General features: G+C 47.7%; 1 protein-coding gene across 1 annotated transcript; it reads left to right on the top strand.

Moving 5' to 3' along the window:
- Positions 1–8,769: 8,769 nt before the first annotated feature.
- LOC120956983 (midnolin homolog) lies at positions 8,770–16,209 on the top strand. Its single transcript, XM_040378868.2, has one exon. It carries the CDS (start codon positions 10,997–10,999, stop codon positions 13,175–13,177), a length of 2,181 nt encoding a protein of 726 aa, XP_040234802.2. The 5' UTR covers positions 8,770–10,996; the 3' UTR covers positions 13,178–16,209.
- The last annotated feature ends 846 nt before the right edge of the window (positions 16,210–17,055 follow it).

The following is a 17,055-nucleotide window of genomic DNA, read 5'->3' as shown; positions in this document are numbered from 1 at the left end:
AAGGTGAAGGAACGAAGATTAGCGGACAGAATTTTATGCCAACGCACGAACGATGATGATGATGCTTCTCCACTTCACTCTCACCAGCAGGCACCCTCCTGTCGTGTGCATGTAAGGGGGGGCGAAGTGAATGATGGGCCAGATGGGGAGGGTGATTTTTCATTCCGTCTTGCCCGTGCGCCGTGAAACGGGGCCAGGAAGAAAGGTGCGGTGGGTTTGCGTTGAAGAACAGGATTGAAACGCTGAGTAGCGCCACGTAGCCAGCGAGAGATTTAGCGTCAGGCGGGAACAAGTTCTGCCCGTTTAGCGTCGGTTGGTGGTGATTCGGCAAGTTTAGTTGCCCGCCGTCCCCGATATGTTATGTAAAGTGTTTCTAGGCCATACGCAAGCAATCTATCTTTTATGGACTCTATTGAAAATATGTTTACTTAGCAAACAGGTTAGTATTTAAGTCTATTTGGAATGAGACTTCTATAATTAAGAACTTAATGCTTTCAAAGTAAATGTATTCAGTACAAGAGACGTTTATAGAGACTTTTATCGCGACGTCTAAAACATAGCCTATTGCCATGTAGATTTTGTTTAATCATACAATACACATAATCATTCTTTGATAGTAATGACAACTTAAAAAACCATAACATGGTTTTAAATGCAATTAAGCAATTTAAACACGCACAATACTGCTCAGATATTACCGAACCCCGTGTGAAGAGGACCGCATAGCGTAGTGCGAAGAGTTTGGCCCCACGCAAAGCGGGTCGTGTAATCAAGCCCCGATAAGATCGGGCGAAAAAATTGGTGGTGTAATAATATTGGTAAAGGGACTAAATAAACTCCCTTCCAGCTTTACAACAAAGTGTTGTGGGGGTTACAAAAGTTTCTTTTGAAATTGCAACTCTGTTTGAATAAAAAAGAAAGGAACTAGTCTTATTCTCTCCTCACTCACACTGGTTGTATATTAGCGGGTATTCCCATTGTTGTGTATTCCCCATACATTGTGAAAGCAATACCGCTTGCTGCAATTCTTTACAACATTCTCTCCTTTCCAGTCTCTCTCATCCGAGAGAATCAATGATGCAATAAAATCCATTAGTCCCCCAGCAATGTATGCATGGGTAGTGTTGTTACCACCGACCAAAGCATCATCTACACATCATTAGCAGCAACAGTGTGTCACACAGGAAGCTTATAATTAGCCTCTCCTTTCCCGCTCTCCCCACCATCATGCGATCGATCACACAAGGTCAACTGTGCACAAAAGTGTCCCTTTCATTCCTCTCCAGCTGCAACAGTGCAACACAGAACACGTGATATGACGATTGCCCACCTCATCGAAGCAAAATCACCACCACAACACGACGTTACGATCATTATGATGAGTCAACCCTCTCCCCCCTTACTCGCCGCCAGTGCTACAATGCAGCGAACAAGGCGCCAGTGGCAAGAACTTCCCATTTTTGCACTTCAAATGCTTCCCGCGACACGTACCGCCGTGCGCGGAAAGTGAACGTTCGTACACAAGTGCCAGAGTGTTTGCTTATATAATTTGCTTCCTGGGTAAAATCTGCCCCCACCTACCCCTCTGGTGCGAATCACGGGGGGGAATTTTTCATGCTGCACGGTTTATCCCGTACAGATGACGGTACAGTAATTGAAGAATTGTGAATTTTTTTGCTTCTTGGGTATGGTGGCGCACACGTTCTAGCTGTGTCTTTCCCTAATGGAGCTAAAAGACTGAGTCAAGAGATGATTGCCGGAGAACGGTGGATGAATTGTGATAATGAAGCGCATTTAATGGTTCCCTTATAGCAAGATGATGACGATGACAGATCGGGAAAATTTGCTGGAAAACCACTATGATGACATTCGCTTTTAAAATCCCACCTTTGCAACAAGAACATTCGATTTCTACTGCGTACTTGCATCCAGTGTGCAGCGGATCCCGTGCCCTTGCGCTGGACGAATTCCAATCTGTCCCGGAACTCGAAGCAACGGAACTGATTGTAACGAAAGCACCACCTGTTCAAAAGCCTTGCCTCGTTGACGGTAAACCCCGATTAAAGGTACATTTTTTCTAATTAGTGATGCTTTACGGGCGCGCGCGATTGTTTACGCTGTGGAGCTTGTTGCTTGTTCGCTGCGCGTTTGTTTAGACTTTGGTGGTGCGCTTTTGTTTTTCATACCCACAACACACACACATACACACACTCATACCGGACAATGTTTTCAATTGTGTTGGCTGCTTCGTTCTATTGCTTACACACGGCAGCAGGGCGTGCGGAAGAAAAGCAACAAGCGGCAACAAAACGCCGCAAACGGCCGCGCACCGCACATTGCTCCGTTGCGCCTAGGCCTGCGGGCCAGACAAATTGTCGCCACCGGCAGAGCACGCGTCAGACAAAGCGTCGTCGCTCGGACGGCTGGAAACGGTCTGCAGGTTTTTCGGTGGGGTGGGTTTCCATCAAATTTCCTGCTATTTGTTGGTTTTGCGAAGATATTTTTGAACTTTAAGCGGAAGACGTTAAGGACGTCAAATTGGAATGTTTGATTTAAGAAATGGAACTTTTTGGAGTGATTATTAAACAAAATAGAAATAACGTGGCCAACGAAAGAACATATCCAAGAGAATAGCTGATCGAAGAGGATGATCACAACATACATTACATGACATGATTTTCCAAATCAGTTTCGAATGTGCACATCATTATTGACGACCTCAAAGATGTTTTTCATGAAAATGGTATATTTGCATCATAATAAAATTTCAATTCTTACATTCAAACAGAAAGTCAATTAACATAACATTATACACTTATACATTATAAAAGAGAAATTCAAAGACATGATTTTCAACACCTCACAAAGAACTTTCAAACTCAATCCACCTTGAAATATGTTGAAAATCATGTGGAAGAACTGAAAAATTATTGTGATACACATAAATCATTTGACAGCAGTTGGAAAACATCTCGCAATCCATGAAAAATTGTGTTGACAGTAAGAATTGACTCGGAAAACGCTATAAAAAATCACATTGAAAAAAAAAATACTGGTGAAAAATTGTACTGCCACTGTTTGAAGGATTTGTAATGACTGAAATAATTATTTTTTTGGCGATTAATTGTGCCCCAAGTTAAGGTAAAAGCAATATTTTACTTTGCAATTTATTTAAATCGTGTGTAAAATGATGTAATTTTTAATAAATTTATAAATTGCATTATACAATAATGTATTTATATTGCTAATACTAGTCAAACATTATGCATAATTAATTTCACTTATAAGCACATTAAAAATCATCGTAAAACCCAATTCAAACAGTTTTTTTTTTCACAAATAGTTATTATAATTAAACAGCATAGAAATGTAATGCAAGTGTTTTCAGCGGTTCTTACAACTTTCTGAGCGTTTTATGATGTTATAACCCGTCAAATCACGGCATAAGCCAAGATTTAAAAGATCAATTGATCTTGATGCCTTAATCTCAAATAACAAGTCTTAAAACGTGCTTTAAAATACGTTTACAGGTTGATTAAAGCCAGCCATAATTTTCCAATTTTATTTTTAACAGACAGTCTTACAGTGTCTTCTATGCGTTTTAAAGGTTTTGCAACTTTAAAGACTGTTAAGCATCTTCAAAAGACATTTTAAAACGATGTAGCTTAGTACACTCATAATAAAGCTTTCTTTAGACTTTTTTTGTTATTCAGGAGGGACGGCTTTGCCGTATTGCTTAATTATTTAGACTTGTTTAAGAGTAAAAGGCATACGAAATGTTTTTTGGGAAATCGAACGTCCTACGCGGACATGCCCGGCCTATACAGGCTTTCGAGAATTAGTTCATTATCACACAAGCCTGATAGTTATCAGTCCTTGCAACGGGAGGACGATCCATTGTAGGCTTGAACCCATGACGGGTATATTATTGAGTCGTTCGAGTTGACGACTTTACCACGGGACCGCCCCTACATATATCACACATAAATACTATTTCACACCGAGTTCAGTAGGTATCTCAACTACATTAGATCAGTTGCAGAACCCTGCATGTGAGCTCTCAATATCTAAACCCCCTCTTCAGAAGTGGAAAACCTTCATCAAAGCTCCCCCAAAGCTAACAAGACTGCAAAATTTGTTTAAGTTTGTTTGCTCACAACGGACCCTCCTTTTTTGTCAGATTTTCTGTTTTGCCTCTCAGAATTAGGGCTCGGCAGTAAAATTCTAACACAACGATATTAACCAGCAGCAATAACAACAACAACAACAACGCCATCATCGTGATCATCACCGCCAACACGGCCGTCCCGTCACGTTAACGATTTAAAACGCACGTTCACCGGAAATGACTCCCACTCGAACCGACTGGCAACATTATGGCACCCAATCCAACCCACCACAACCACCACCACCACCAGGCTACAGGGTTGTGTGGTGCATTCCGCGCCAAACATTGTGCACGCCGGATCGCGATTATGCATCGTCAGCGCACAGGCACAGACAGCATGGAGCGCGCGTTTGCTTGCGCGTTCTCTCGCGCGTTTTACTGCCCGCCAGCAGCATCGTACGATGCTCTAACGCGACCAGAGTGTATGTTTTTTTTTCTGTTCACCCTTTTCTCTCCCTTCCTCCGCCCACACACACACACACACACACACATACATAAAGAGCTGGTATGGGCGCACCTACACTCCCACAACCCGCGGCGTCGGTGCGCTGAGTCAATGAGGCGCGCACACAAAGTGGCGTGGCAGCCAGGCAGACGCCGCGTTCGCGCCTGGAAGAGAAAATTGTACATCGCGCGGCGCACAAGAACGGCGCACCAAAAAAACCGCCAGAGTGGGAAAGAGCCGTACAGCAAAAAGAGGGAGAGAGAGAGAGACCGCGCAGGAACGACAAAAAAAGACTCATAAAAAAGCAACAAGTAACCCTTTACCGTGGTACATACGTCTCTAACCTCCGCATGCTAGCCTCCTGCGCATCACGCAAACGAGCAGCGGCGCTTGTGGCTGATTCGAACGATTTGGTTTAGGGCGCTGGGGAGTTGTTGCTTCTTGGTCGTTGCTTTTTGTTCCGTTGGTGGCGCGTCTTCTTGCGTATGCTTTCGCGTCCCATCAGAATCACGTTTTCCAATGATCGCGCGCGCGTCGATCCAAGCAGGATGGGATTTTTGTTGTGTATGTGTGTGCTTTGGGTTTTTCTGTTTTTGTTATTTGCCACGATTAGAAGCAAATGATCACCGTTCTTGCCCATTTCTTTGGAGCCAGTAAGAACCTTAACCATTCGTTCGGAATGTTGGAAATAGTTTAATGCGATAATACAATATTTTCAATATACCATTGATACGATATGCGTTAAAAACTAAATTGAAGAAAAAACTCCAAATGTTAAACTATTTAAATCTATGTCTCAGTTTTCCTGATTTTCAGAATTCAGCAAATTTAATTCAAAATTTCACAAATCTCCATTGCAAAAGATCAAGACCAAAAGCCTGCACGCACTGTACCGATCTTCTAAATACAAATCTGCGCGCATCTTTGGTCGCGATTTTGCCGCGTTCTTCCCACTCCGTCTATGCGTATTAGCAAGCCGTACACCAAGAAGAGAAGAAGAAACACACCATGAAGTAAGGCCCCAACGCTAACAGCGATCGGTAGAAAAGAGAGCAAAGCTGTGAACGCACACCGCACCGCGACGACTTTCATGGGACGACCACGTGCGCCCAGGCGTCAGAATCGATTTTAATTTGCACACATCGTTCCGCGACGACTTTTGACTTTCTCGCCCCACCATCATCATCCACAATTCCTTCGCCTTCTGGTGGTATATATTTTCGAGTGGCGGCAATATGTTTTCCAACCATCGTTTCGAGCATTTCGAGAGCGAAACGCAAAATCCCGGAAACGCGTCTTGATTTAGCGCGTTCTAAGTCGCGCATTTCTAAGGCACGCTATAATCCGCCACATTAAAACTTGATTCACATGTTTTGCCCCATGTGCCTTGCTGTTGGCGTTTTTGCGTCGCAATTTAATCGCACTTTAAATGAGCAATATAATCGATACACGCCAATCGTCACACGGGGTGGGAATAATGCGTTTCGGTCCGATTCGATAATGATTACAACGTCCGAACGAATGGACTGGTCCCCCCCACACGCTCTACTCTGGTGGTGGCTGCTTTCTCACGCTCCAGAAATCGCCCTTTTTGCTGTGGGTCAGTGAAAGGAAACGCCAGCAGCGTGCGCACAAGGACATGCGGCAGCTCCGTGCGGTGGTCGCACTGTGGCAGTGGTTTTCTATTTATTTATTTTCTGCAAACAATTCTCCAGCGCGCAAACTCGCTGGTGCGAAAGTCAAGGAAAGATCCTACGGACTCCAAGTCGTAGTAGGCGCCTTTCGCGCACGCCGGGCCGAGGCCACCGGCGGTGAAGGACAAAAGGACAAGAAAAACGCGCGTCCGCGTTAAGGTTCGTGCGCGCTTTCGCTGTTGCGCAATCGAAAGCGGCAATCCAGCCATGGCGTAAGGTGTGTGCGTAAGGCCCCCTGTCGAAGGTGACCGTAACGAGCAGGTTGAATTATGATCTAGATTTTGCGTGAGGATGGCTAGCGGTCGGGGTGTTCTTTTTAGCCTCTCACTCGCGCGCAGTCTATCGCTGCAAGGACCTTTCACCAACTCCTGGGAATGGGAGCTAAGGTTATGCAATCGGGGCGGCCCCATCAATCCGTGATGACCGTGAGTAGGGTAGCGGCAAACAGTAGAATGGCACGTTTCCGTATGATATGCACGTTTAGTCTGTACCGTTGACCTTAGAACCTAAATGTCAATGCATCGCGCGCCATGCGGTCTGCCGTGTTTGCTCATGTTATGTCTCCGTTGTGCGGCTTATGCAATCTGAGCCTGTTGGAGGGTTGTTTTTTTTAATGATCGTAGAACGTTTCCCCGTCCATACTGATGCGGCTACCTAGAATGACCTCGCATGGTGTTCGTAATGATAATGCCTTGGAAGTTATTCATAATAAAACCGATTGATTGGACGTTGAGTATCTTAAGATACTCCGCGATGACTTCCTGAGCTCCAGAGAAATTCCAAACTCTCAAACATAGGTCCTGCTCAAAACTGACTATTTTGGACTCATTTGACATTCTCAGGAACAGATAAAAATAAGTCCCGAGCATCACTGATAGGGTTTTCACATTTGAATGAAGACTATACGTAATATTTTAACACATATAACTAGCCTAGCACTCCTATGAAGGAGCTAAGGAATGTTTTATATTATATTCTAATCTATTATACTCTTTTCTACTGTATGCTACGATGATCTAGTGATCTAGTAGGAAGCACTATAGTCTAATCCAGTGCAATTGGACTGTTTGGAAATTTCAGATCCTGCATATAGACTGGCATGTCCGCGTAGGTTGTCACGCCAAATAGAAGACGAGGATCTAATAAACCATATTATGATCTTGTATAGATCCATTATTCCAGAACATCTCAAGAAGACCTAAGCTGTTAGTTCTGAGTAAACAGATTGAACGTAGTTCAAAGTTAACCTCAAAATCATTAGAGCGAAGTAAGACCTCTATATCTGTATCAATAATCAATGCTTGGAGTGTCGTACTTCTGTAGACATAATTTCCAATCAATTCCCAAAACCCGATTCATTCACAACCCTAGCGCCTAAACAACTTCCTGCCGAAACTTGTTATTTTAGCTTGTTGCAGGTCCTTCCTCCCCTACCCACACATACACCCAAGAGGTTGTTAATGACATTTTGACTGTGGCCACTCGGACAACACATCATGGAGTTGCTGCCGATGATGATGCTGATGATAATAATGATGATGCTCGGGCCCCTCAGCTCCCAGAATCACATACACACAACCACGTTCGAAACCCCAGAGCAGGAAAAAAAGAACACCCCAACATCGAACGATGTGTGTGATGTTGTATACGCCGCGCGGCCTATGCAATGCTTTCCAGCCGCGCGACGCTTTGTCTGGGGTGGTTCGCCCATGGACGGCGAACACTGCCTGCCTGCCTGCCTGCCTGCCTGCCTGTCTGCCTGCCTGTCTGTCCCGACCCGTTCCGCTCCGTCCCGCTTCGCCCCTCCGCCTTTGTCTGTGCGTTCAAGCCCGAGAGAGCGAGCCGCGCCGTGGCGACAATTTGTCTGGTGCGGTCTAGGCAGGCCTGTCCCGTGCACGGCGGCTGCTGCTGCTGCTCGCACACATCGAGAGCTTGCTCGTTTGCCTGTTGCTCTTTCTTCCACCACCTTCACGCTCGTCGCAGAGAGACGTGAGGGTGGGAGAGAAGGGAAGGGCAATAGAACGAGAAGCCGACACAATCGGAGAAGCATAGCAGCAGTGTGGCCAGAAAGAGTGTGCCTGTGTTGGAGAGCTACACTATCGCGGCTGCACAAGTTTGATGCTGCGTTGCCACGTTTGCCGCACCTCTCTCTCTCGCTCTCTCGCTCGCATCAGTCACACAACTCTCACACACACGCGCGTATGTAGCAGAAAAGAACACACACAGTAGCCAGCGGTCGTTGGTCATGCATACGTATGCTTCTTTTTTTGGTATAAATCGAGCGTCATCGACGAGCGAGCGAGAAAGAGATAGAACCTTCCTGATACGGCTCACCGCCGTGTGGGAGAGAAAAGGAAGCAATTTCTGTTTGTTTTTCCCTTTTTTCAAATTGAACTCGCGGTTATTTTAACATTTTTGGCACACCAGTGTAAAAGGGGTTTGGGGGGAGCTGAGAGGTGAAAAGGGGTGGCGATCGCGAAAGGGGAGAGTGGGACAGGGGTATTGGGGGATGCGCAAATGTGTCAAATTGAAATTATTTTTAGGGGCAATTCATTCTTCGCTCTTCAAATGATAAAGAAAAAAACAAAAACCTGTAAAATTGAGTGCGTCGATAAATCATCTTCGATTTGTGTGTGTGTGTGTGTGTTTCGTCCCCTTCCCAACTCCCTCACCCCACCTAACCCACCCTATGGGAGATAGTGGAGCCGGGCGAGATGAGCTGTCACACGCATGCGGAAACGGCCCCGACGGAGCGACCGAGCCGCGGCAGGTTGTGTGTGTGCGCGAGGGTGAAAGGTGAAGGTGGCTTAGCCGTCCCTCCCCCCCTTGCACCCACTTGCAAACGGTCGGAATGGAAGACGGCAGCCTGGATGACGGCAACAGGGCACAACACACACACACAAAGCAGCGCTCGCGCTTGTAGAACGGTTTGAAAGAAGCAGAAAAAACAAGCTAAATGCAGGGCAAACAGGGAAGGGAATGAAAAGGGGGAAGGGACGGGGTGGGAAATGTTTCGATCTCTCGCGCAGTCCGGTCAGACCGAGTGGCATTCTCGACGCACCAGAGATCGCGCCGCACCACTGCAAAGCGTGCGCGAGCGAGAAAGCAATGCGAAAGACTGTGTGTGTGTGAGAGAGAGAGAGAGAGAGAATGGGCTCGGAACGGATGCTCACACTCGCGGCAGACCAGTAGGCGTTTTGTGAATGCGCACTATACTCACACACTGACACACACACACAGGGATGAAATCAGCTCCGCGTTCGCTGACGGCTGACTGTCTCGTTTGGTGCGCCACCCCGCCGCCCACCGCTCTGACCACCTTTCCACACTTGACGCACGTACGAACACCCAAAACCCGCACAACCGAACGAACGACATTCCATCGAACCGCGCGCACTACCCGCACCTGCCCTACAAAAGGGCCACAGACACACACACACACGCACATACGAAAGCGAGAGAATGCGCTTTCCTGCTCTCACAAGCCGCGCTCAAACGCTTTCTGCCACTTGTCTCGCTAGCGGCGAACGAGAACGCCATCACACGCTCTCTCTCACTCATTCACTCTTTCCTTCGCTTCTTTCACACTCATTCAACACTCATTTTCGCGCTCTCTCTCTCACACACACTCTCTTGTACGATCATGTGACGGTGAGTATGAATCAACGCGCACGCACTGCGCCCCTCGTACGTTTGTGTGTGTGGGTGCGCTGGTGAGCGAGAGAGAGAGAGGGGCGTACGATCGACGACAAACCGTGAGCACGGCCGGCCCTGGCACAGTCGGCAAAGCGAGCCGTTTTTTCAATACCTCACAGCAACTGCACCAGAGCGCACGCACGCTCGTCTCCCGCGCGCGAGAGAGACAACAAGAGATAGAGAGAGTGAGAGAGCGAGAAAGACGGAGCCAATAGGACCCCCCTAACAAAATAGGTTTCAGGTGTGTGTTGTGTGTTTCATTTTGAAAACACAGCTCAACGACAGCGGACACACCACAAAGCAACCGGAGTGCAACCCGCGCGCGCGCTCGGTCATCATTCACAGAGAGCCTTTTCTTCTACTCGGGTCGTGTGTGTGTGTTTGTATTTAGTGTGAAATATATTGTAGTGCGTTTTGTTTTTGGCGAGTGTTTCCAGTGTTGTAATTGCAGGGAAGACTCATATTCCCAAAGTGCCTTTTTGACGACTTTTCTCCAACGACAGTAGTGTGTGTGTGTGCGTTTGTCTCCACAACCGCAATAAAAGCAATTGTTATACAAAGAGCAAGTGACGATAGTAAAGTGTGTGTTGTGCGTTTTTGTGAAAATGCAGCAAGCGCATTAGAACGGCAAATATATATATAGAGAGAGAACGTGATAGTGTGTGCGGACGACAACAGTGAAAACGAACTGCACCGGGCGCCTCCACACGCATACAAACACGCAGCGAAAACAGCAAACAGAAAGAGCCGCCGGGCGAATGGAATATTTTGACAGTTCCAAGCTCCAAGCAAGCGTGTAATGTGCCGTAAACGTTCCGTAATGATGCTGTGCCACAAGTGTGCGAACGTGTATCTACGTGCCTTTTAGTGTGTGTGTCTGTAAAATACTACCAATTGTGTGTGTGCCTTTTTTCAGTAGCGAAAAACATATCCGACATATCCACAACAAACACTTTGTGCAAAACTTTCTCGAAAAAAAAAACAGAAACAAAAATGGCCCACGGTTCACTCACTGTTGCCGGCATGATGGTGAAAAGTGAAGCGTCCCCGACCGGCCGGTCACCGTCCGCCGCCGGCACAGCGACCACCACCACCAGCCCCAGCCACAGCAACGCCGCCAAGATGGGGTCGCGGCGCATCTTCACCGCCCAGTTCAAGCTGCAGGTGCTCGACTCGTACCGGAACGATGGGGACTGCAAGGGGAATCAGCGGGCGACCGCCCGCAAGTACGGCATTCACCGGCGGCAAATCCAGAAGTGGCTGCAGGTGGAAAGCAATCTCCGCTCCGTCGTAGCAAACGGTGGCGGAAGTAGCAGCAGCAACAGCAACAGCAGCAGCAGTAGCAACACCGGAATTTCTACCAACGGAGGAGCAGGCAACGCCAACAGGGAGGCGGGGATGAAAATAAATCTTCTAAATCATCACCAGCACCACCACCAGCATCCGCATCTGCCCCACGTGCAGCAGCACCATCCATCGGTGCACCATCCGGCCCATCATCCGCTGCACTATCAGCCGGCGGCAGCGGCGGCCATGCACCATCACCACCATCATCCGCACCATCACCATCCGGGGCTGACCGGGTTGATGCAAGCGCCCTCGGTAGCGGCGGCGGCAGCAGCAGCAGCGGCCGCAGCAGCAGCAGCAGCAGCAGCACACTACCACCACCACCACCAGCAGCAGCAGCAACACCTGCAGCCGGTCCATCCGCTGGCGTTCCATCCGATCGGTGGACCCATCGTGCCCCAGCAGCAGCAGCAGCAGCATCTGATGGACGCGGTCAGACAACGCGCGGTGCGTAATGGTGCAAGTTTGTCACCCGTCCACACCGCCCCGGCCATCCCAGTGTCCTCCTGTTCGCCCCTGTCCACCGCATCATCGGCGTCGTGCTCGTCATCGGCCGCCGGTTCGCTCTGTCCCACGTCGCCGCCAGCGAGCGTATCGAACGGTGAGCAGCCGGCGTCCTCTGGCGGCGATCCGGCGAACCCGCAGCAGCCGTCCGTCATCTTTTCGCCCGTACCGCGGCTGGCTGGTTCGTCGCCTGCCGCCGCCCCACCCTCACCGCCAACGTCGGCCGGGGAGAGCAACCACTATTACGGCCACATTCGTGCGTTTGCGGCAGCGGCGGTGGCAGCAGCCGCCGTCCAGCGGTACGATCATCCGATCGATCTGTCACGCCCCGGTTCGTCCCAGCTCGGTGGGCCCGTTTCGCCCGCATCCGACGCCGGGTACGACCGGCGGGTAAAGCAGGAGCAGCGCGACGAGGAAGGGGAGCTGGAAGCGGCGGAGGAGGAGGAGGATGAGGAGGAGGAAATCAGCGTAGAGGAGGTGGATGAGCCGGTAAGCAGCCACAGCGCGTCGGAACAGGCGTGGGATCTGTCCTGCCGCCGGTCAAGCGATGCCACCAGCAGCACGGTCACCTCCTCCAACAAGCGATCCTCCTCGGCAATGAGTGGCCCGATCGCAACGCCCGACACGAGCCGCCCCGCCAAGTCGGTGAAACTCTTCAAACCGTACCTGCTGGATGAGGAACCAAAGCAGCAGTCGCAGCAGCAGCAGCAAAGGCCCGATTCAGCCCTCGCGGAAGATGATAAGGATTCGACGCGTGAATCGCCCGCGATCGTGGAGCAACACCACCAGCAGCAGCAATATCCAATCATCTGGAGCAACAGCTCGCCGGCGTACTACGAACCGCCGCACGCGTACGAGCTGAACCCGCCGGCCTATCTGCTTGCCTCGCCGGTGACCGGCCTGCCGGGTGTGGCGCCCGTACCGGCGCTCGCCACCGGGCGGGGCTGGAGCTCACCGCAAGCGTCGCCCGTGTCCGGATACGACAGCTCCACCTCGATCTCGTCCGTCTGCAGCGGGCCGGAGGAGGACAACGCTAGCCACAGCAGCGCCTCCAGCCACGGCAGCAGCGACGGCCCGTCGTCGTCGGAGAAGCTGAAGCGGCAGGCAATCGACAGCTTCTACCATGATGTGGCGTGCCGCGGGGACTACCGGGCGGTCGCGACCAAGTACAACATTAGCCGCAAGTACGTGGAAAAGTGGCTGCAGCAGGAGGAGCAGCAGCAGGAAGATGACCACCACCACCACCAGCAACACCATCATCATCATCATGCGGAAGTGACGACAGCGGGCAGTGTGCGAGTTTCACCGCTCGTTGTAGGGTGATTTTTTGCACCGCTTCAATTGCGACACGTGAAAGGTAATGCCGTACTGGGTGCATAGCATTAAAAGGGAGGGAAGCAAAACGGGAGTTGCTTTTTCAAGATAGGCCATTTAATCATATTTGTTTTATTTAACTGAAATGTGATATTTTACTATATATTGTGTGAATTAAAAGCACACACAGAGAGATACAGGGATGTAACTCGAGATGAGGAAGATTCAGAAAACAGCACGAGAGAGAGATGAAACGAGAAAGTGATGGGAAGGATATCAAGTTTGACGTTGTTTTACACACCAAATGCCAAAATTACAACCGTCTCCAGAACAGAACGAGCAGGTCTTGTTTTGTCTGTTGGTGGCCAACAGTTCAGCAAGGGGCCGCACAGGTGGCGGGATTAACACACCGACCGCCGCACACCTTATTATGCTTTACCGGGCAGGTTTTGGGTAAGGAGGCGACCAGATCGGGATCGCGGGATTTCCCCACAATTAGTCGATCGTCACACCTCACAGGTGCCATAATGTTCACCGTGTCATTAGCTTTTTCGTTTGCAAGTTCAATCAATAGAGAGAGAGATAGGGACACACAGGGATGGCCATAATCGAGGGCCCCGGGGTCAATTGAGAAGATCCCAGGTAGGGCAGTGTAGGGATTGAGAAGCTTCGGAGCTATGAGAGGCAGCCTTGCCAGGTAGACCTTAGCTGCGCTCTTAAAGCAAACCAAAATGCATTTGCATTTTACAACACACTTATAATGTGCCCTCTCCAAATCAAACGTGTTGCTGCGACGAAAAAAGAAGGAAAGAAGGTACAAGCGGCCGCTTAAGGATACAACATGGGGGATGGGCTGCATCTTTTCGCACCTTTTCCCTTTTCTTTGGGTAGTGCGCGTTTGCCACTTGCCTTTTCGGTGGGAATTTCCCAAAATCCGCGCGAAAAGGCGGGGTAGCGTAGAGCAACACACACACACACACACCTACCGTACCGTGTGCTTTTAGGACATTTAGGGTGCAATGTGCCAACTACCGGCGGTTTCACATATCATTCAAACAGGGAGCAACGTTTTCCATCTCTCCAGTTTCGCCGTGAAAAGGAACAACGGAGAACGATTTTTTTTATTTTGCTTTTTTATTCCTATTTTTGTGCCGCAAAATAATGCTTCGCACATGCACTTCTTGAACTAGACCCTATTACGCATCGCCCTCGATCGCGCGCTACTTGACTTTTGCTTCTTTTTTTTTCTTTTCGTTTTGTTTTTTCGCGAGCAAATATGTTTGTTCCGCCGATAGGCTTTGGTTTTGTGGGGAAGAAGAGGGTTTGAGTCACCTGTTTTGCGCTGCTTCCCTCGTAAGTGTGCACGGGACCGACCACCGTGTGTTGTCACCTTAGAACGCGCGCACACACACCCTGTCCCGCGTCCCGCTTGATTACGATCAGTTTGACGCGCGGCGACGGGAGGGCAAAGAGAGGGAAAAAGGTTTTATGTTTCTGGCTTGCATCATCATCATACCTGGTCGAGTTGTGGTGTGCGGGGTAGCTAAAATTAGACTTCAATTGGCAAAGTGCAATTGTATGTGTGTGTTGTGGCTGGCCCTTAGCACCGGATCAAAACAGTGTGGGGTAAAAAAAATGCCACCCAACCACCAAAAAGCAATAACGTATTAAAACGGCAAACAAATCGCGCACACTTACAAAAAAAAAAGCAAATCCTATCCTGTGACTGCAATTGTACACCTGCATATCGTATAAGGGACAATTGCAAAAAAAGGGTCAAGAAAGATTTCAAACCCCGCGGGGGGAAGGAAGTGGCGACGGTGCGGCTCGCTCGCTCGCTCAACGTCAGCAAATGAGACATGAGTTTTTTTTAATTTGTTTCCCTTTCTTTCTTTTTTTGGTTTTTGAAAAATGTAATCGAAAACTTGTATAACGGTGCCTTAGTTCTGGGGTGTGGGCCGCCCGTCCCATAGTTCAGTGCAGGTCAGCTAAACTTGTTTGTTCTCGTTTCTGGTCGTATTAGTCCTTAAGTCTTTCCTTTTTATTCGCTCTATCTCACTCTCACTCTCTCTCTCTCTCGGCTGTATTATCTCTCAATCTTGTATAAAAACTAAACGGTGCCAACACACAGAATCAGCAGCAAGCAAAAGGTGTACAGTAAGACGACGTTTTTGTGCGTACAGATTGGTGGTTAATGTTAAGCAAAAAGAAAGCTCTAGTGTTTAAGTAAGCAATGTTTATAACACGTTTGTTGAGAAGTAGCATGTAGAAAGGTTAATTGTTAAAACAGCGACTCGAATTTCCCCTCCCATTTTCCGATGTAAATCCCATCATCCCAAGCATCCCAATTTAAGAATCGAGTTCTTCCAGAGCGCGAAAGCAAAGAAGAAACGGATAGACAGGGGAACGGTAGAGCGTTTCGAAAACAAACTACAGGAAAACCCTCTTATATCAGTAGTAATACAGTAATTGTTAATAGTAGCGACTAAAAAGCATAGGGAAGAAAACAAACGTAATTGTGAAATTCGAGTGCCTAAATGAAAACGAATCAAAACGTTTATTATATTAGCATAGCTTAGAGCTTAGTGTAGCCAGTTTAGTGCTGTTTAGTGTGTAAGCGTCATAATTTAAACCCCCAATTGTATAAAAAAAAACGTATATTACAAAAGCAAAGAAGCGCGCGCGTGTGTGTGTAGCGCAGCATTAGCGGTAGATAGACAGGATAGATCTTATAAGCGACACAGATCAAATACTTATCAAAACGGCGACAAATGTCTGCCAGAAAAGCATACAATACATACAACAAACGGCAACAATAATCTATATACATACATACATACAACACACTAACTGTGTCAATCAAGTGCCAATGCGTAAGCGTACGAGAGAAGAAGAACCCCTCCCCTCGTGGTGGTGTAGAGAGCAATAGAGTGTGAGTGTGTGTGTTTGCAAAAAACGGTTGAAGAACAGATTCGCTCGACACCACTACCCACATATGGTTAAAACAAATAAAATCAAAAGCAATACATTTAAAACATAAATTGCAAATTGTTTCCATTATTACTTTTCCTCGCACTGACATTGAAAGAAATTCGTGAAAACTCTTCCTCGTGTATGAATTGGGTTGTTAAGTCTTATTTAGTTTTATTCTTATATTTCAGCGTCTTTTTTACGGTAACGGATTTTGACAAGTTGGTAGGAATGATGACAATGAAACTTATTGCGATCATTTCAGTATCATATGATAGTACAGATTGCAACTTGCAGGGTTTTCCGAGTCAATTTCCTACAACATTGTGTCTACAACATTTTTCATTGCTTGCGACATGTTTTTCAACAACTGTCAAATGTTGTACTTGCATCACAATCATGTTTCAGTTCTTCCACATGATTTTCAACACACCTGAAGCTGGATTTAGTTCTTAGTGATGGGTGTGTTGAAAATCATGTGTAAGAATCGAAATTTTATTCTTTACTTCAATACACCATTTGAAAGCTGTTGAAAAACATTTTGAAAGTGATGAATAATGAGGTGCACATTCGAAAGTGCCCTGGAAACCCCTGCCAGTATTTCAGGGTATATTTTCGAATATTTCTGGTCAAACTATAATCGGATCTAATAAGCCAGATCCACAGAGGATCCTTTGCCCCACAGACCATGAGATCAAGCTGAACTCACACCATAGCTACCTAAACTTTAGCATATGTACAACGTCCTATTCCCTATGATGTTGAGACTAATTGCATAAAGCATAGCAGGTAAGGGACTGTTACAATGAATTCCCGTCGGTGTTGGGCGCATACTCCGGTATCAAAAAAAAAAATCGCGGAAGAAACCCCTATTTAATGATCGAGCGAAAATGAATATAAATCGTTATTTTTTTATA

Source organism: Anopheles coluzzii, chromosome 3, assembly GCF_943734685.1.
Source record: "Anopheles coluzzii chromosome 3, AcolN3, whole genome shotgun sequence".
Taxonomy (NCBI): Eukaryota; Metazoa; Arthropoda; class Insecta; order Diptera; family Culicidae; genus Anopheles; species Anopheles coluzzii.
The sequence above is the reverse complement of the archived record's forward strand: the minus strand, read 5'-3'. Positions and strand labels throughout refer to the sequence as shown.